Source organism: Bos javanicus, chromosome X (genome assembly GCF_032452875.1).
Source record: "Bos javanicus breed banteng chromosome X, ARS-OSU_banteng_1.0, whole genome shotgun sequence".
In the NCBI taxonomy this organism is placed as follows: domain Eukaryota; kingdom Metazoa; phylum Chordata; class Mammalia; order Artiodactyla; family Bovidae; genus Bos; species Bos javanicus.
In genome coordinates, this window is record NC_083897.1 from 70,053,036 (window position 1) to 70,075,095 (window position 22,060).

Below are 22,060 nucleotides of genomic sequence, written 5' to 3' on the forward strand. Positions count from 1 at the left end.
TTGGGGTTGGAATGAAAACTGATCTTTTCCAGTCCTGTGGCCACTGCTGAGTTTTCCAAATTTGCTGGCATATTGAGTGCAGCACTTTCACAGCATCATCTTTTAGGATTTGGAATAGCTCAACTGGAATTCAATCACCTCCACTAGCTTTGTTCATAGTGATGCTTCCTAAGGCCCACTTGACTTCACATTTCAGGATGTCTGGCTCTAGGTGAGTGATCACACCATCGTGGTTATCTGGGTCAAGAAGATCTTTTTTGTATAGTTCTTCTGTGTATTCTTGCCATCTCTTCTTAATATCTTCTGCTTCTGTTAGGTCCATACCATTTCTGTCTTTAATTGTGCCCATTTTTGAATGAAATATTTCCCTGGTATCTCTAATTTTCTTTAAGAGATCTATAGCCTTTCCCATTCTATTGTTTTCCTCAATTTCTTTGCATTGATCATTGAGGAAGGTTTTCTTATTTCTCAGTGTTGTTCTTTGGAATTCTGCATTCAAATTGTTATATCTTTCCTTTTCTCCTTTGACTTTAGCTTCTCTTCTTTTCTCAGCTATTTGTAAGGCCTTCTCAGACAATCATTTTGCCTTTTTGCATTTCTTTTTCTTGCGGATGGACTTGATCACTGCCTCCTGTCACAAACCTGTCCATAGTTCTTCAGGCGCTCTATCAGATCTAATCCCTTGAATCTATTTCTCACTTCCACTTTATAATTGTAAGGGATTTGATTTAGGTCATACATGAATGGTCTCATGGTTTTCCCTACTTTCTTCAATTTAAGTCTGAATTAAGGCAATAAGAAGTTCGTGATCTGAGCCACAATCAGCTCCTGGTCTTGTTTTGCTGACTGTATAGAGCTTCTCCATCTTTGGCTGCAAAGAATATAATCAATCTGATTTTGGTATTGACCATCTGGTGATGTCCATGTGTAGAGTCTTCTCTTGTGTTGTTGGAAGAGGGTGTTTGCTATGACCAGTGTGTTCATTTGGCAAAACTCTGTTAACCTTTGCCCTGCTTTGTTTTGTTCTCTAAGTCCAAATATGCCTGTTACTCCAAGTGTCTCTTGACTTCCTACTTTTGCATTCCAGTCCCCTATAATGAAAAGGACAATTTTTTTAGGTGTTATCTCTAGGAAGTCTTGTAGGTCTCCATAGAACCGTTCAGCTTCAGCGTCTTCAGCATTACTGGTCGGGGCATAGACTTGGATTGCTGTAATATTGAGTGGTTTGCCTTGGAAATGAATGGAGATCATTCTGTAATTTTTGAGATTGCATTCAAGTACTGCATTTTGGACTCTTTTGTTGAGTATGATGGCTACTCCATTTCTTCTAAGGGATTCTTGCCCACAGCAGTAGATATAATGGTCATCTGAGTTAAATTCACCCATTCCAATCCATTTTAGTTCACCTTTTCCTAAATGTTGATGTTCACTCTTGCCAGTGCCTGTTTGGCCACTTCCAATTTGCCTTAATTCATGGACCTAACATTACAGGTTCCTATGTAATATTGTTCTTAACAGCATTGGACTTTACTTCCATCACCAATCACATCCACAACTGGGTGTTATTTTTGCTTTGGCTCCGTCTCTTTGTTATTTCTAGAGTTATTTCTCTACTCTTCTCCAGAAGCATATTGGGCATCTACCGACCTGGGGAGTTCATCTTTCAGTGTCCTATCTTTTTGCCTTTTCATTTTCATTTAAACATTATACTCTAGGCCTTAGCCAGGCACAGTAAGAAATAAAAGGCAGATGTATTGGAAACGAAGAAATAAGTCTTTCTCTCTTTGTGAATGACATAATTGTTTAGAACAGACCAGACAATCAATAAAAAAGGCTTCTGAAACTAATAAATGAATTATTTAAGTCAATATACCAAAATCAGTTGTATGTTGATATACTAGCAATGAAAATTGGATTTTTTTTAAAAAAGGACTCCAGCTCTATTGACATGTAATTCACAAATGAAAATTGTGTATGTTTAAGGTGTACAATGTGATGTTTTGATATGTATTATGAAATGATTAGTACAATCAGGGTAATTCATATATCCATCAACTCACATTTTTCTGTTTAGTTCTTTTTTTTTTTTTTTTTTTTGGTATAGTGAGACCACTTGAAATCTACTCTCAGTAAATTTCAATATACACTATGTTATTTTTAGCTATAGTAACCATGATTTTAAAAATACCATTTATAATAGTCTCCTTAAGTCTCCCCACACACAAGAAATGCATAGGTATGTATTTAACAGACTATGTACTGACTCTGTATACTGAAAACTATAAAACTCTGAGGAAAGAAATCAAAGAAGATCTAAATAATTATAGAGAAATATATCATATTCATGCTTTAGGAGACATACTAGTTGTCCCTACACTGATTTATAGATTCAATCCAATCCCACCAGAAATTTTGCAGGTACCAAGAATCTGATTCCAAAATTCATATCAGGATGAAAAGGTTGTTAATAGCTAAATTGATTTTTAAAGTACAGTTTTGGAAGAGTTACACTTCCTGATTCAAGACTTACAATAAATCTATAGTAGTTAAGACAATGTGGTTTTGATTAAGGAATTAACACTTTGATCAATGGAACAGTAAAAAGTGACTAGAAAGAGAGGCATACTTAGGTGGTTAAATGACTTTTACCACAGATGAAAAAGCAGCTCAATATTTTTTTTTCAATTAGTGACACTGGAACAATTGTATATCACAATGCAAAAAATAAATAAATAAATAAATAAAACTTTGACCTGTACTTCATACCTTATACAAAAATCAACTCCAAATGGATCCAAAACCTAAATGTGAAATGCAAAAATATAAAGCGACTAAAAGAAAACATAGGAAAAATATTTGTGACCTTGTGTTAGATAGAGATTTCTTAGATAAGACACTAAAAGCACAGTCCATATAATGAAAGAGTAGTGATAAATTGGACTCCATCAAAATTAAAAACTGCTCTGTAAAATACACTGTTACTAAAATAAGACAAACTTCAAATGAGGAAAAAATTTATTTGCAAGTAATATTTCTCATAAAGGACTTGTAGGCAGAATATGTAATGAACCCTGCAAGTTCAACAAGAAGAAACAACCAATCCAATTTAGAAACTTGAAAAATATTTGGAGACGTCTACGGAGAAGGTGTGAATGACAAATAAGCATATTAAAAGATACTCAATATCGTTAGTTACTAGGGAAATACAAATGAAAGCTACAATAATAACATACAATTATACAACTATTAAAATGGTTATTTTTTTTTTAAATCTGATAATAATAAATATAGTAAGGAATTGAAACTTCCATAGAATGTTGGTGCAAAAGCAAATTTGTACAGAGACTTTTGAAAATGGTTCAGCAATTTTCTATAAAGTTAAGCATACATTTACTGAATAACCAGCAATCATAATCCTAGGTATTTACTCAAGAGAAAAGGAAACATATTTGGAGACAGAAACCTGAACACAAATGTTTTTACAGTTTTATTCATAATAGCCACATGTCCTTCAATGAATGCATGGATAAACTCTGGTATTCTTACCATGGAATTCTCCTCTGCAAGAAAAGGAGAAAACTATTGATAAAGACAACATAGATGAATCTCAAATACATTATGCAAAGTGAAAGAAGCTAGTCTCAGAAAAAATACATACTGTATTATTCTGTCTATATGGCATTCTATAAAAGTGAAAATAGGAACAGTATAGTAATTGTCAGGGACTGGGAGGCTAGAGAGACTGATTACAAAGAAGGAGCATAAGGGATATTTTAGAATGACAAAACTGTTTGTTGTTGTTGTTGAAAGTCTTCAGTTCGGTTCAGTTCAGTCATTCAGTCGTGTCTGACTCTTTGCGCCCCCATGGACTGCAGCATGCCGGGCTTCCCTGTCCATCACCAACCCCTGGAGCTTGCTCAAACTCATGTCCATTGAGTCAGTGATGCCATCCAGCAATCTCCTCCTCTGTCGTCCCCTTCTCCTCCTGCCTTTAGTCTTTCCCAGCATCAGGGTCTTTTCCAATGAGTCACTTCTTTGCATAACGTGGCCAAAGTATCAGCACTTGAGCTTCAGCATCAGTCCTTCCAATGAGTTTTCAGGACTCATTTCCTTTAGGATTGACTGGTTGGATCTCCTTGCAGTCCAAGGGACTCTTGAGAGTCTTCTCCAATACCACAGTTTAAAAGCATCAATTCTTCAGCACTATGCTTTCTTTGTGGTCCAATTCTCACATCCATACATGACTACTGGAAAAATCAAAGTTTTGACTAGACAGACCATTGTTGGCAAAGTAATACCTCTGCTTTGTAATATGCTGTCTAGGTTGGTCATAGTTTCTCTTCCAAAGAGCAAGTATCTTTTAATTCCATTATTGCAGTCACCATCTGCAGTGATTTGGAGCCCAAGAAAATAAAGTCTCTCACTGTTTCCATTGTTTCCCTATCTATTTGCCAACAAGTGATGGGAAAGGATACCATGATCTTCGTTTTTTGAATGTTGAGTTTTAAGCCAGCTTTTTCACTCTCCTCTTTCACTTTCATCAAGAAGCTGTTTAATTTCTATTCACTTTCTGCCATAAGGGTGGTGTCATCTGTGTATCTGAGGTTATTGATATATCTCCTGGCAATCTTGATTCCAGTTTGTGCTTCATCCAGCCTGGGATTTTGCATGATGTACTGTGCATATAAGGTAAATCAGCAGGTTGACAATATACAACCTTGACATACTCCTTTCCCAATTTGACATCAGTCTGCTCTTCCATGTCTGGTTCTAACTGTTTCTTCTTGACCTGCATACAGATTTCTCAGGAGGCAGGTAAGGTGGTCTGGTATTAATATCTCTTTAAGAATTTTCCAGTTTGTTGTGATCCACACAAAGGATTTAGCATAGTCAGTGAAGCTGAAATAGATGTGTTTTTTTTTTTTTTTTTTTCTGGAATTCTCTTGCTTTTTCTATGACCAATGGATGTTGGCAATTTGATCTTCGAATCCTCTGCCTTTTCTAAATCCAGCTTGAACATCTGGAAGTTCACAGTCCACCTATTGTTGAAGCCTAGCTTAGAGAATTTTGAGTATTACTTTGCTAGCATGTGAGATGAGTGCAACTGTACAGTAGTTTGAGCATTCTTTGGCATTGCCTTTCTTTGGGGTTGGAATGAAAACTGACTTTTCCAGGCCTGTGGCCACTGCTGTTTTTCACATTTGTTGGTGTATTTGGTGCAACACTATAACAGCATCATCTTTTAGGATTTGAAGTAGCTCAACTGGAATTCCATCACCTCCACTAGCTTTGTTCGTAGTGATGCTTCCTAAGGCCCACTTGACTTCACACTCCAGGATGTCTGGCTCTTGGTGAGTGATCACACCATCATGGTTATCTGGGTCATTAAGATTTTTTTGTATAGTTCTTCTGTGTATTCTTGCCACCTCTCTTAACATCTTCTGCTTCAGTTACGCCCATACCAATTTGTCCTTCATTGTGCCCATCTTTGCATGAAATGTTCCCTTGGTATCTCTGAGTTTCTTGTAGAGACCTCTAGTCTTTCCCATTCTACTTTCCCCTCTATTTCTTTGCATTGATCACTTAGGAATGCTTTCTTATCTCTCCTTGCTATTTGGAGCTCTGCATTCAGATGGATATATCTTTCCTTTTCTCCTTTGGCTTTTGCTTCTCTTCCTTTTTATTTGTAAGGCCTCCAAACAACCAGTTTTCCTTTTTGCATTTTTTTTCTTGGAAATTGTTTGAAGCTTGTATTCAGGACAAAAACAGCCAGTTAGAACCAGATGTGGACCTGCCTGGTTCAAAATTGCAAAAGGAGTATGACAAGGCTATATGTTGTAACCCTGCTTATTTAACTTGTATGTAAAATGCTGAATCACAAGCTGGAATCAAGATTGCTGAGAGAAATATAAAAAAGTCACAGATATGCAGATGATACCACTCCATTGACAAAAAGTGAAGAGAGTAAAGAGCATCTTGATGAGAATGAAAAATGAGAGTGAAAGAGCTGGCCTGAAATTCTACATTAAAAAACTTAAGACCATGGCATCTAGTCCCATCACGTCATGACAAATAAAAGGAGGAAAGTTTGAAGTAATGACAGATTTTATTTTCTTGGGCTCCAAAATCACTGAAGACTGTGACTGCAGCCATAAAATTAAAATATACTTGTAAGGAAAGCTATGACAAACCAAGATAGCATATTAATAAGTAGAAACACCACTTTGCTGACAAAGGTCTGTATAATCAATGCTATCATTTTTCCAGTAGTCATGTATTAATGTGATTGTTGGACCATAAATAAGGCTGAGTGTTGAAAAATTTATGCTTTGGAATTGTGCTGCTGGAAGAAAACTCTTGAGAGTCCCTTTGATTGCAGGAAATCAAACCAGTCAGTCCTAAAGGAAATCAACCCTAAATATTCATTGGAAGGACTGTTGCTGAAGCTGAAGCTCCAATTCTTTGGCCACCTGATGTATAGAGCTGACTCATTGGAAAAGACTCTGATATTGGGAAAGATTGAGGGCAAGAGGAGAAGGGAGCAGCAGAGGATAAGACAGATAGCATCACCAACTCAATAGATATAAATTTGAGCAAACTCTAAGAAATAGTAGTGGACACAGGAGCTTAGTGTGCTACAGTCCATGGGGTCTCAACAAGTCAGACACAACTTTGTGACTGAACAAGAAGTTTCAAAGTGAATAATAATAATGGATTAAAAAGACAATGCTAATAGACCTCTATTGGCCAAGATAAAGATATTCAAGTTATTAACCTAAAGCTCAATCATGTGTAAAGAAATAAAGAAAAAATTAAAAGTTTTGATGTTGGAAATAATGTCTTCTATTTGAGTTGTTGATGATTTTATGGATTCACTCCATTTTCAAAATCAGGTTTTTGAAGAATGAATACTTAAGAATATATATATATATATATATATATATATTTTTTTTTTTTTCAAATGGTTTAGCCCCTTAATACATTGCAAGTGTGTGTTATTCTCTCAGTTGTGTCTGACTCTGTGTGACACCTGGACTGTAGCCTGCCAGTCTCCTCTCTTCATGAAATTCTCCAGAAAAGAATACTGTAGTGGGTAGCCATTCCATTCTCCAGAGTACCTTCCTGACTCTGGGATTGAACTGGGGCCTCCTGCACTGCAGGCAGATTCTTTACAGTCTGAGCCACCAGGGAAGCCCACTTAATACAATTTAAGGCGTTATTAAAACTGGTTTTAAGTATGATATCTGATATATAAAAACAGTGTTTCATAGGAATTTATCTGAAATATTCCAATGTGAAAATACAGTCTTAGCTATCTGGAACTCCTAAGGGACAGTCATTCCTCAAAGTTGTATTTTCCAAGTACTTCCAAAGCGGTATATCTAAAATATTTCACTCATTGCTCTACTTGGTTGCATAGAACATGCTGAACATAATTTAATCATTTCCCAGTGGCTCAGGGTCTTCATTTAAAAGCCAAATTCTAAAGCAGAGAGCAACCTAAGAAATTTCATATGAATATGATAAATAAACTGAAAGGTCTCATTATCCTAAAAATATATAAATATGTTACAACTGTAACAAGCTTTAGAATTTAAGAAAAATAGGAATTCCCTCACAGTCCAGTGGTTAAGACTTCACACTTCTACTGCAGGGTGTTTGGGTTCAATCCCTGGTCAGGGAACTAAGATCCTGGAAGCTGCAGGTCATACACACACACACACACACACACACACACACACACACAAACTAAGAAAAATCAGCTCACATATCTTAAATTATTTGTAACAGTCCAAATTGGTAAATAAAACAAGTCATATAATCCAGAATTTTACTGAGTAGGAGATGGATGCTCATAGAAATTAAGTGATTTACCAAATACTCTCCAGTGAAGCTAAAAAGTAAGGCACAGGTTGTCTTATTACTTGTGGGATGGCATATGTTCAGTGGTTGCTACAGTACAAAGAGTATTATACTCATGAGGTAAAGCTAAATGACTTGTTATTTTGATATTTAATCCTTTAATTCAATTACCTTCCCTTACTCAACCCAGTGGGTCTCAATTTTCATGAATCGAATGGGTTGTCATTTTATCTCCCACATAAATAACAACCCAACTTTTAAAATGAAAAAATTTTCAACTCTTCCTGATGTTTGTACAGATGATTAAGAACTTCATGCATTCAATAACTTGCCTCTTTATAGGCCAAGATAATGAGGGCAGCAGGAGATAATAAGTTATCTTGATTATAGGGTATATTTAGTTGAGCAGGTAAAGAATGAACTTTTTGAGAAAAAAATTCATAACATTTCTAAAATACATAATATTATACACACTATGTGTGTGTACAAAAGCTTAAATGAAAAAAATATAACATTTTGGTTTCATTTCTTGACTAAAATATGAATAGAATGCTAGATTTCTAATTTACATTCACTCAAAACTTTGATATATTTCCATTTATTCTGGCATTTGGTATTACTGCTAAAATCTAGAAAGCTTACTATTTTAGTAATTTAAAAAATATTTGAATGATGTTTGAAACATCTAATACAAATCTTAGAATATAAAGAAATACTATGTTGTAAATAAGACAAAATTTACATGTTAAACAGTATTATTAACTAGAGATATTGTTCAAATTTCACAAAATTTTATGCTAGTATCCATTATTTGTTTTCAAATTATTCAAGATTCCTCATTGCATTTAGTCACACTGAACAGTTTCAGCTGTATGGAAAAAATTTTGATAAATGTTTTCTTTCTGGAATTGAGCTTTGCTTGTATATTTTTGAGATTAAGTCAGAAAGAAAAACACCAATACATATTAATGCATATATATGGAATTTAGAAAGATGGTAATGATGACTCTATATATGAGACAGCAAAAGAGACACAGACGTAAAGAACAGACTTTTGGACTCTGTGGGAGAAGGCAAGGATGGGATGATTTGAAAGAATAGCATTGAAACATGTATATCATCATCTGTGAAATAGATCGCCAGTCCAGGTTCAATGCATGAGACAAGGTGCTCAAGGCTGGTGCACTGGGATGACCCTGAGGAGTGGGATGAGGAGGGAGGTGGGAGGGGGTTTCAGAATGGGGAACACATGTACACCTATGGCTGATTCACGTCAATGTATGGTGAAAACCACTACAATATTGTAGTGGTTTAGTAATTAGCCTTGAATTAAAATAAATTAGTTAATTTTAAAAAATAAATTAAAAAAATATTTTTCTTTCCATTTTTGTACTGTTGGATATTTTCTAATTTTCTTTGTTATGACTTCTTAGATACACCCAGCATTTAAAAGCAGACATTTAATCTCCAAATTCACGGGATTTTTAAAGTATCTTTGATATTACTTTCTCATTTTGATATTAATTTCTCATTTAAATGCTTTCTTCTCTGCAATCACCCTCTGTGTTTTTTCAGTCTTTTAACTTTATTGAGGCTTTCAATGGCTAAGTCAAAGATCTCTCTTGGCAAATGTCACATTGCACTTGAAAATATGAGGGTCATTTCTTAATATCTTTTGATATTGATTTCTAACATAATTTCACAGTGATAAGAGAACAGACTCTATGATTTCAATACCTTTAGACCATGAAATTTTTCACCTTGTTTTATGTCCCTGGATATGGTCCAGTGTCTTCTGGCTTATACTCTGTGGGAACTTGAATAGAATTTGTATCCTGCTGTTGTTTGAAAATTATATAAACCTTAACTATGTTGAATCGTTTCACAGTGCTTTTCCAGTCTACTATATCTTTCTACTTTTTTGTCTATTCATTCTATTAATTTTTGAGAGTTTGATATTGAAACTCCAACTAAAAATCTTAATTTATATAATTAAAAAATCAATTGTAACATATAGTTGAACTATAATATATGTAACTTTGTTCTAAATTTTCCTCAAATCTCATTCCAAAGTACCTTACTTCTTAATCCACACCAGATGAGGTATTTCAGGTATTTGAACTTCATCTCCTGATTGTAGCTGAACCATTTAGGAAAAGGAACCTGAAATTGCTCTGAAAACTGGCATACGTGATAGTAATATTGCTTTGATGAATATTGTCCATACACTCTGGCCCAAACATTCTTGAAAATTTGGTCAGTTTTCAGATAAGAGGTTTACATTTCCACATTGGCATTCTCTTTGTAATTTGTTTCTGAATGTTCCTACCCTCTTCTACATGTGAATTTCTCTCATCAAATCTCTTAACATTATATAGGAAGACATTTGTATGGTCAAGGAAAAAAAAAGCCATATGTACAGATTGCACTGGATATCTACATGACTGTCTTTAATTTCTTTATGAAACTTCTTTATTGTTCAACATATTTTTAAAAGGGAAGTTATTTTCCACATCAGTGTACTTAGTTGTTTGCATACCCAGCATATTAGAATGATTTCTGTTTGGTTTGTTTTTGTTGCTGCTGTTTTCCTAATTTTAAAAGGATTCATTCCTTGGAAAGAAGGTTTTATTTCTGTCAGCTTTTAGGAATAACAGTTTTGATGTGACAACTTTTAAAAGAAACCTGAAATTGCCTTTATCTAATTATGTGTTCTTCTTTGTAAAATATACTACTGGAATTCATCTCCTTTATGAAGAGCTTGGCTTGCCTCTTATTTGTGAGATTCCCAGAGTTGTTCCCTTAATATTAAACATCTTGCCTATTAACAGGAAGAGTACTGTGTTTTTTAAAAAAATTTCTCTTGCCTAATTATGAGTCAGTTACAAGTACATGGTTTATTTTTAGGAAAATGTACATGATTTTTAATTTGGGTTTACATACTGCAGCTGTTAAAAATAATTATTTTGTTTAGTATTGCCTAAAGCAAACACATTTTCACAGTCACTGAACCTTCCTGGTTATTTTTAAGCTTTAAAGAGAGATTTTGACTTCTGTATAAAATGAACCCCTTTATCCCAGAAAAAAGAAAAAAAAAATATAATAAAAGCATCTTTTTGTTCCAGAGCACAGCTTCTATCTGTAAGACATATGCCAGATGCTTTGCTTGACAAAGAACAGTGAGTTTCCCTGTCGATAATTGAACATCTCTGGTTTTACTAGCCATAAATATTTATTTTGGTGAAAGAACTTTTTCTTTCCTTATGCACTGACACTATCCAAATAAGGGCTTTCTTATTTTTTATCTTTAAAGTTGATATTTTTTTCTGAACAAGTTCAATAAGTGTTCACATTATGCATAATTTTCAGTGAGAACCTGTCTCCCTTTGGCACACGAATTATTGCCCATTACTGAAAAAATTTCACTTAAAAAAAATATAACAGCTTGAAAGCACTAAAGTTATTTTAAAAAACAAAAACATGCAAATTCTACACATACCCATTTTTTATTCCAATTTTCAGAGTATCTTCTTTTATTTTTAGATGAATCTACGTTCTGTATTTACTGTAGAGCAACAAAGGATTTTACAACGTTATTATGAAAATGGAATGACAAATCAAAGTAAAAATTGCTTTCAGCTCATATTACAGTGTGCACAGGAGACTAAGCTGGACTTCAGTGTAGTCAGGGTAAGTATTCAGGTCTTAAACTCTTGAATTTAATACTTTTTATTGCAAGGAATAATTGCTTAATATGAGAAAAACTATCAGGGTATGAAGTCACTAACTTTATAAACAGCTTAATTTCCCTTGTATAAAATTACTATTTTTAATAAAGACAATTATTTAGTATATTTTTTTCTACTAGCTTGAAAGCACTAAAATTTTTCATTTTAAATATATCTTTAAAAAATTTCCAGTCCTTTGAACTAATAGGTACCTTTAGGATTAGTTGTTGATCTCATGCTTTGTTTATATCTAGAATAATATAGATATAACCCTTCAAATTGATATCAGTAAAACATGCATTTACCAAGGGACTTCGCATATTTTCTTGACGTGTTTAAATTTTTTCATTGGGCACTTACGACTTTAGTATTTATGTCTTTTTAGGAAAACCTAGCCTTTTATAAATGCCACATCTCTTTCTAAGTAATATGTATGTATTTTAATGGGTTACAAGGTAAGGGACAGAAAATCCCTAGGGAAAAAAACTTCCTTTTTTTTTACAATCATAGTTATTCAGCTATTAAAAATGAGAGCTGCTACACATTTGGGAAAGGCAGTGAGAAGGTGACAGAGAGGAGGCAAGAGATAAATGTAACAGAACTAGTCACAGATTTCATAGTGAGAATATAGGTCCTTTTATGATTGTCTGAAAATGCTATAAATCCTGCTGGTTTGAAAATTTAGGGATTCAAAGATTAGCAACTTCCCCAACTTTGTCATTCATTAGGCTAATTTGGTAACAGAAAGGACTCTAAGTTTATTTTTCTGTTGAAGTAACATTCAAAGACCCCCAAAGATAAAATATCTTGATAAGAATTCTTTGGAAAATCTATTATTTTGACTGAAGGATATATTTACCTTCATATAGGGGATTATGCCACCAATTCTAGTGGGGGTGGGGGTGGATATCCAGGATATCTGTGCTGAGATCATACTCAGATTTGTGTAAGAACTACAAATGTCTCTTACTGATAGCTCTAAATTACCTATTTGTAGTCCCTTTGGTAAATTTGAGGGAAAAAACTAATTGACTTAGGAAAATTTTTAAATGTGTAATATTTCAAGTTGATGAGATTTCTATTTTATAAGTAAAAACTAGTTTTTTTTTTTTTCCTGCAGCAACTTCTTTCTTTTCTTATCTCTCTCTCTCTCTTTTTTTTTTTTAACCATTATTTTAAAGTGAAAAGTCTTAGGCAGCTACTTTGTGGACTGTGACTTTTCATATTTCCAAATTTCTATTGCAGTCTTCCCACTAATGACTTATTTGACTATACTTGAATATTGAGAGTGTTGAAATACAAAGGCTTATATTTATGCTCCAAACGGTGTGAAATCTAAATAAATAATGGAAATGAAAGAAAGGAACTTTATAGAATGCAAGTTTGCAAGTAAAATATTACATAAATTATATGGAATGGTGTAAAATGGATTCATTCTCTCTGTTCTAGGTGAGTGTAAATTCTACAGAAATTCCGTCTTCCTAATCTAAATTTCAGCACAATTTTGGTGGCTTTTTAGCCAGAGGAGAAGTGAGTTGTTTATAGACTCACTATTCCACAACCTCCCCTGCCTCTGATATTTTGCTAGGTCTACATATTCTACTTAAAACAGATCTTCCCTTATTATTTTAATAGAGTACTTATTGTGCTTTTTCTCAAAAGAACTGAAATCTCACTGTACTAAGAACTTGATCCCAATGTGTAAAGAACTTAAAAGGTTAAAACACCTAGTCTACACACACACACGTATATATATATATATACGTGTGTGTGTATATATATATATATGTGTATATATATATATATATATATATATATGCTTTCCTGGTAGCTAAGCTGGTAAATAATTCACCTGCAATGCAGGAAACCCCAGTTCAATCCCTGGGTTGGGAAGATTTCCTGAAGAAGGGATAGGCTACCCACTCCAGTATTCTTGGGCTTCCCTGGTAGCTCAGATGGTAAAGAATCTGCCTGCAGTGCGGGAGACCTGGGTTTGATCCCTGGGTTGGGAAGATCCCCTGGAGGAGGGGATGGCAAATGCACACCAGTATTCATGCCTGGAGAATCCCATGGACAGAGGAACCTGGTGGGCTATACAGTTCATGGGGGTCACAAAGAGTCAGACATTACTGAGTGACTAAGCACAGCATATCTATATATCTATATATAGATATATATTGTGGGGTAAAAGAACAGGAAAACAAACAAGGAAGTATAGAAAAAGGAAAAGTTTGGAGACACTGAATTTCTAAAAAGTTGACTGAAAAATAATTTTATGGACACCAAGGATAGGTTACCCAAGTTCATTATCTTTCTTTTTTTCTATGTAGTATCATTTTATTAGTTCCAAATCCCAAATGCTCATCATATCAATTTTGATTGACCCATTTTTTTCCCTCTCACCAATGAAACTTTTAGAATGAGAATCATTTATACTCTATATGCATTGGTCAATTTTGGATCCTGTAGCTGAATGACTTAGTAAAATTTAATTCAGTTATTGGGAACCCTTAGGCAATGAAATTGCTTTATTTTTGACATTTTAATATAAAGTATTTCTTAACTATATACTTTCCTACTTTATTTGAATAGAGACTATTGAAAATAAGTGAATCTTTACTTTTTGACTCAGTTTTACTGTGGAAATCAATTACTATACTGTGCTATAAAATAATAATGCTTATAACATGGTAAGGTATACAAGGTGATTTTCTCCTTTACTAAAGAACCCCAGAGATTTAACAATTTCTCACATCAGTTCTCTTATGATTTTCCTTTCTTCTTTTTAGTGAGTAATATGTAATGAAAATTATTAGTTTTAGTGCTATCAAGGTGCTTCCCACAGCAATCACAATTACCAATGCCCCTCTTGTTTTGTTATTTCTAATTTGCTATAGATTAGGATACCAGGTTTGGTAAAAATTATGTGTAAAATAAGATTAAGTGTTTTAAGATCAAGGATTTTCCTTTCAGTAAAGTACATGGATCTTGTGACATCTATATTGGCTGCATTCTGAACAAGTGAGATTTTTAGATACCTGAGTTTCATATTCATTTGATACTCTATTGCATTTTGCTTTTCATGGGTATATGATATAAATATCTAATAAACTATTTAAGTAATTACATATGTGAACTATAAAACTATTAAAGTAAGCCATAAATTTGCAATGTAATAATATCACTCTTAAAATTATTGTGTTAAGATAGATACTATGATGGGAAAATGGTAGGTTGTTTGTTTTCTTAGAAATCTTGCCCAGAGCTGCCCTGCAGATGTAGTAGATCTTGAGTTCAAATTTTATCAATTCACTATGCTTTCCAATTGGAAATTTTTAAATTTTAAAATTACAAAGCATCATGCTTCCTGTGCATATTCTTCTTACTTGAAAAGTCATAACACAGTGACTTATTTTGAGTATTTGTAATATTCACCTTTTTGAACCATAAATTAAAATTATTCTTATTCACAAACATTTATTTTTAAATATTACTCTTGAGTATATACTTTAAAAACTTGTATTTTTTCCCCTTACCTCCTTCTCTTGTGACATTTATATTCATTTGTCTCTCTGCTTGTAATCCTCACTTCTACTCTTAGGTAAACTACATAAGAGTGAGTTTTAAATTCCCACAGCCTCATGTGAAGCAAAATGGAGTGAGCACTTCTGTTTCTGGAACATTTTATTAGATAAGCACTAATTATAAAATTAAAATGACCCACAGAAGTGGCCAACTCCATTTCATGAATTTCTCACCATAGTGAAAGAATAATGTTCATTGAGGTCAAAATTAAATTGATTTTGATTCCTTGCTCTGCCGATAACTGGTCAGGAGATCTTTCTACAAGCTACTTAATATTTCTGAATCTCAGTTTCTTCATTTATAAAATTAGAAAAATTATGCCTAGCAAAGTAGCTTATATGTATGAACACATAATGGAATTCAGTGTTAGCTTTTATTTATAGTTTTACAATATCTGATGTTGTATACAATATAAATATACATTGAAAATTGGATGACTTGTGCAGTCTTCAAAAGTACATCCCACTAAATTAACCAAATACACCTAGTACCATGTTTATGCAAGACTAGGTCATTTAATGTTTTCACTTATTTTTTGAAGTTCTTAAATAGATTAATGGGTTTTAGTAGTTTAAAAGATATGCATTTAAAAATAATTATAAATTTTGCTGATTGTTTTATGGAGTGTAATATTTATTGTACATTTTAAGAGGAATAATGATTCATTGTAATAATACTAAGATTGTTATAATACTTATATAAAAGTACATATTTTGTAATCAAATCTTAAATGCCAACCACTGGTATTATTTTTACTGATTTTTTTGTTTATACCCATGGCTGATTCTTTTTGACATTTGACAGAAAACAACAAAATTGTGTAAAGCAATTATCCTTCAACTGAAAAATAAATAAGGTGGCCAAAAAAAGACAGAAAAAAAAAGGCTAAAAGAAAACAAAAGTAATATATATTCAGTGTATAAAATTCAGTAAGTAGATAAAAGCATAAAGAAGAAAATAGCTACCATAAATTAATGACAAACTGGAAAAGTTTTTGCAACTTGTGACAAAGTGCTGCCAACTCTAGTAGAAAATTGCTCTTATAAATCAATTAAAAACGACAAACACCCCAATACAAAAATTAGGTTTTTTTAAACTGGTATAGGTAACGTGTAAGCAATTCAATGAAAGTAGCCATAGAAACTAAAATCTAAACAGCAATTATATACCTTTTCTTAACTCCTGGACTAATAGATACTACAAAAGTATAATGCAAAGTGTTGTTGAGGTGTGGGGAAGCCAGTACTTTTATAAATTGGAGGGTAATTAGAAAATGTCAAAAAGTCAAGCAATTTTCCTTCTAAGATGACATTCTAATGGACCAATAGAACAATGATGCATGTACAATGTTGTATTTCAATATGTCTTATAATAGTGAATATTTCTAAAAGTAATCTAAATTCTTAGCAATATTAAATTAACCAAGTTATGATATATTCATAGAACAGAAATTCTTGCTACAGATTAATTGGCTGGATTTTGAGGAGAAGAAAAAAAAATACTATTCGATCAAAGCTTCTGGGGCTTCCCTGAAAGCTCAGTTGGTAAAGAATCTGCCTGCAGTACAGGAAACCCTGGTTCGATTCCTGGGTTGGGAAGATCCACTGGATAAGGGATAGACTGCCCATTCCAGTATTCTTGGGCTTCCCTTGTGGCTCAGCTGGTGAAGAAGCCACTTGCAATGCAGGACACTTGGGCTCAATCCCTAGGTTGGGAAGATTCCCTGAAGAAGATAAAGGCTACCCACTCCAGTATTCTGGCCTGGAGAATTCCATGGACTGTATAGTCCATGGGATTGCAAAGAGTTGGACACAACAGAGCAACTTTCACAAACAATTCACATCAAAGTTTCTAGATATTTATTATGTGCTGGTTCCTGATGGTCTCTGACCTTATTTTTTACTTTTTCTTTTACTGTATATTTTTTTCTTTTAAATTTGTATAGGCCTTGATTTTATGACAAATGAGAATATAAACTATCACATAGAAATTGATTTTCTTGGTTTTTTATTAAGAACTTTTCCATTATATATATATATATATATATGTATTTTTTATTCTTTCAGACGTGGGTTGGCAATAAGAGAAGAAAAATGAGTAGTAAGAATTCTGAATCAGGAGCAACAACAACAGGAACTGTTTCTGGTACTTCTTTGGCAGCTCCAGATGTTACAGTCAGAAATGTGGTTAATATTGCTTCACCCTCAAGTCAACAGTCTTCTTGGACATCGCCCAATAATGATGTCATCATAACTGGTATATACAGTCCAGCCAGTTCATCAAGTAGACAAGAGACAACCAAGCATTCAAATACACAAATTACAGAAGCACATAAAATCCCTATTCAGAAAACAGCCAGTAAAAATGATACTGAGTTTCAGTTGCACATTCCTGTTCAAAGACAAGTAGCACACTGTAAAAATGCCTCTTTACTCTTAGGTGAAAAAACAATTATTTTGTCAAGACAGACAAGTGTGCTAAATGCTGGAAATTCTGTATACAATCACACAAAGAAAAACTATGGAAGCTCTTCAATGCAAGCCTCTGAGATGACAGTACCTCAAAAGCCATCTGTGTGCCACCGACCTTGCAAAATTGAACCAGTTGGAATTCAAAGATCATATAAGCCTGAACACACAGGTCTATCATCACATAACTTATGTGGGCAAAAACCATCTGTTAGAGACCCTTACTGCAGAACACAAAATTTGGAAATCCGTGAAGTATTTTCACTGGCAGTTAGTGATTACCCACAGAGAATTCTGGGAGGAAATCCCCCACAGAAGCCTCCTAATTCGACAGAAGGAACTTGTTTGTCAATTGCAATGGAGACTGGAGATGCTGATGATGAGTATGCCAGAGAGGAAGAATTGGCATTGATGGGAGCACAGATACCAAGCTACTCAAGATTTTATGAAAGTGGCAGTTCCCTTCGAGCTGAGAACCAAAGTACAACTTTGCCTGGACAAGGAAAAAATATGCCAAATTCACAAATGGTGAATATTAGAGACTTGTCAGACAATGTACTGTATCAAAACAGAGAAAATCATTTGACACCACGGACCTCATTACATACAGCATCTACTGCAATGTACAGTAATACAAATTCATCACGAAGTAATTTTTCTTCACATTTCGCATCATCAAACCAATTGAGGTTATCACAAAACCAAAACAATTACCAGGTAATGTGTAAGTTTGTTTTATAAAGGTTTTATAAAAATTTGTTGGTATAAAAATTGTTTTGGTAATCAATTAGACTTGAGACCTGGGTCACTTAACTCATATTTTGAAGTAATTTGAATTTCTTTTTTCTTGTAAATGGTGGTTTGGGGTCAACTCTTTAAAGAATTTTATGCTTTCTTTGTCATGTTTAAAAATGGTGAGTCCTTTTTTTCATGGAAGTTAGTAATTTTTATAACAGCAATCTTCTGACATTTAAAATGATTTGGTCCAGGCAATAACAGCCTTATGGGAAGCATGGCATTTCTCATCACTAAAATAGGACTAAATTGGCTAGATGCATCCTCTTGAACATAGATAATTCTTGTTATGGTTTTTACTTGCAGTTTGGGAAGATGTCACTAGATAAATGGTGCCTTCCTTGGGTACATAGCCAGGCAAGTCAATCATTGTGCTAGGTGACAATGGTTGAGAAGTCAGAGCCTGTGATAACTCAGCCAATTTTTTTTTTTTCTTTTTGAGTAAATGCTTTATTAAGTGCAGCATTAGCCAAAGTGTTTTTTTTAAACATTTACTTTTTATTGTTTTAAATTTATTTATTTTTAATTGGAGGATAATTACTTTACAATACTGTGCTGTTTTATAAGGAAGAGATAAGTTCAGAGTGAGAATTAAAACAATTTTAGACCTGTGCAAAAATAAGTGTTATTTCTTTACTTGTTTCCATATTCAGTTGTTTATATATATGCTTCAAATAATCTCAACAGTGAGGTATAAACCTACCTCAATATCTCTTAAGGCCATAGATCATCTCTCTGAAAAATCTGCTTCAGAAAACTTGAATAGCAGGACAGGAATGTTTGCTATTTTTTCTTGCTACTAGCTAGACCCTTTAGTTTTCAAACATAGTATTTTGTATATGTATTTAAAATGTTTCCAGGCTATTCTCAACCAATATAAGGAACCAACCTCTCTTGACTCCTTTTATCTTATAGCTACTTGCTACAAAATGAAAAGCAATAAAAGAGCATAGGAAGTATCCCTCTGGCACCTACCTCTAACAGAAGTGTGTTCCATCATCATTAGTAGACACTTCTTATTAAGGATCTTTTCATTTTTCTGTTTGTTCTTTCTTAAGGCATGATTAAAGTAACATTGAACCATACCTGTAGGATCCTCCACAATGCCCCCTTTCATTCACCTAATTCTTTTGGACTTCTTTATCCCCTCAGTGTTGCTCCTAACAATCATGACAATAACATTTATGATTTGTTGAGGACCTTGAATGTACTAGGCACCATCAGTAAATTTATATACTTCATCCTCATGGCAGTTTGATCATATAAGCATTTTATCCATATTTTAATATCATGTCTAGAATCATACAGCCAATACATGACAGAACCAAGATTCCAACTCAGAAATGCATCATGTGGGGTTTCTTTTTTCTACTTTACCATACAGCCTAACAATATAGAATATTTGGAGGCTTGAAAGTGCAGTTTAATTTTTAGTTTTTCTTAAACTGATTGCTCCTGTGGTTTTACATTTTTATAGTTTTTATCTTTTTTCCTTACTGAAAGTTTAAAGAAATAAGTTTATTTTATATGAAAGAAACTTTTAAATGGAATAAAACTTAGCTATGTTTTTTTTGAAAAGTAGTCTCTTTAAAGAAATACAATCTGACATAAATTAGGACATGGATTTAGAACCAGACAGACCTGGATTCAAATCTAGGCTCTGCTTATTTTCTACTTGTGTGCCCTCAGACAAGTGTCATAAACTCTCTGTGTAACAGTTTCTTCATTTGTACAATGCATTTAATAATACCTGTTTCACAGGAATGCTGTACATGAAATGACAATCTGTGCAAGGCTCCTTGTACATTCCTGGCAAATAAACTTTCTTATACTTGTTACATCATGGTTGGAAAGTTAATGAACCTCTGCTAGTCCAGGTCTTTACATTCCATTTCAAGTAGAATATTGCACAGCCCACAGTTATCACAGGATGGTTGAGAAATAAATAACTGAAAGAAGACTGGAGATCAGCTCTCAACTTCACCATAATCTATGTATTAAAAGCCCATATATTTCTATTTCTATTATAACAGACCTCCTCTGACTTGACCTGAGACAGTATGGTAGACAGCATTTGCAAAATTGAAGTATAATTGACACATTAGTTTTATGTCCCACCTTTATTTTAATTAATGGATATCTTAGGAAACCTAGGCAGCCTGGGGAAGTGTAGTCCATGAAGATTAATGGCAGTCCATTTGGGTTCCTAGTACAAAAATATCATAGACATGGTGATTGAAAACCCAACACACATTTATTTCTCATAGTTCTGAAGTCTAGGAAGCCCCAGATCAAGGTGCTGGCTGACTTAGTGTCTGGTGAGTGCCCACTTCCCAATTCATAGATGACTATCTTTTCAGTGATTTCTCACGTGTTAGTGCCAAGGGAGCTCTCTGGGGTCTCTTTTGTAAGGAAACCAGTCCCATTCTTGAGGGCTCCATTCTCATGACCTAATCATCTCCCAAATGCCCCACTTTGAAATGCCAGCACCTTGGGGATTAGAATTCAACGTGTGAATTCAGTTGGGATACAAACATTCAGCCCCGGTAGTTATCCTCCAAGATTTTGATGATGTTCTATTACCTACCTGTATTATTAGTAGATCAGGACTTAGAAAGATAAAACCTATGACCATCTTGTCATCTTTCTAGCTATGAAAGTATAAGCAAGAAAGCAATTTTCTAAGTTTCTGACCTTGGGACTATATGACAGAGATATCTGTCTCTTTTCTCTGTTGTGCCAAGTATCTTCAAGCTGAGGTTCTATTCCTGGAGTATAGTCTAGTTCCAGGCTATGCTGCTGCCAAGTCGCTTCAGTCGTGTCCGACTCTGTGGGACCCCATGGACTGCAGCCTACCAGGCTTCTCCGTCCATGGGATTCTCCAGGCAAGAACACTGGAGTGGGTTGCCATTTCCTTCTCCAATGCATGAATGTGGAAAGTGAAAATGAAGTCACTCAGTCGTGTCTGACTCTTAGCGACCCCATGGACTGCAGCCTACCAGGCTCCTCCATCCATGGGATTTTCTGGGCAACAGTATTGGAGTGGGGTGCCATTGCCTTCTCCCGTTCCAGGCTATATAGGTGGCTAAATACAAATTGAGGAATACATGAGGAAGCTAGGAAATTGAAATTGGCTCTGCTTCAGAGTCACTGTGGAATACCACATTAAGGGTTGAAGTGATGATACAGAAACTGTCAGGAGGTAGTTATACCAGGATACTATAGCCCAGTTCTATTTCAGGCTGACCCCATTCCTTTGGGGCTAGATTGCAACAGTATTGGGCTCCAAGCTGCCATTCATTTTCCATATTATGTTCATGCCAGTATACCTATTTTTATTGACTGTTATGTTGATAACAGATTAATAATTGATGATAACCTATGTAAAGATATTGGAAGACAAATGTTATAAATTCAGGTTTGTTGCAATTATTATTGTTACTTATTATTATATTAACTGTCTTCTCAACTCTCAAGGACATCATAGGAACTTAGAAGTTAATAGAGTTATAGCATTTTGAACTTTCTTTAAAAGGTACTAAATAAGTACAATGTATCCCTAACAGTAGAAGTACTTTGATAGTATCCTCCAAATTTTTTCAGTGTTTATAGGTTTAAGTG

At 34.1% G+C, this 22,060-nt stretch overlaps 1 protein-coding gene across 2 annotated transcripts in view; it reads left to right on the plus strand.

The window, feature by feature from the left end:
- HDX (highly divergent homeobox) overlaps window positions 1–22,060 on the plus strand; it is a 212,515-nt gene that overhangs the window by 17,940 nt on the left and 172,515 nt on the right. The window contains exons 2-3 of one of the 2 annotated variants that reach the window (XM_061409577.1): window positions 11,407–11,553; window positions 17,243–18,361. In XM_061409577.1, the coding sequence (XP_061265561.1) occupies window positions 11,407–11,553; window positions 17,243–18,361 (1,266 nt within the window). The remainder of the gene's footprint in view (window positions 1–11,406; window positions 11,554–17,242; window positions 18,362–22,060) is intronic. The other variant, XM_061409578.1, reaches the window with a different exon arrangement.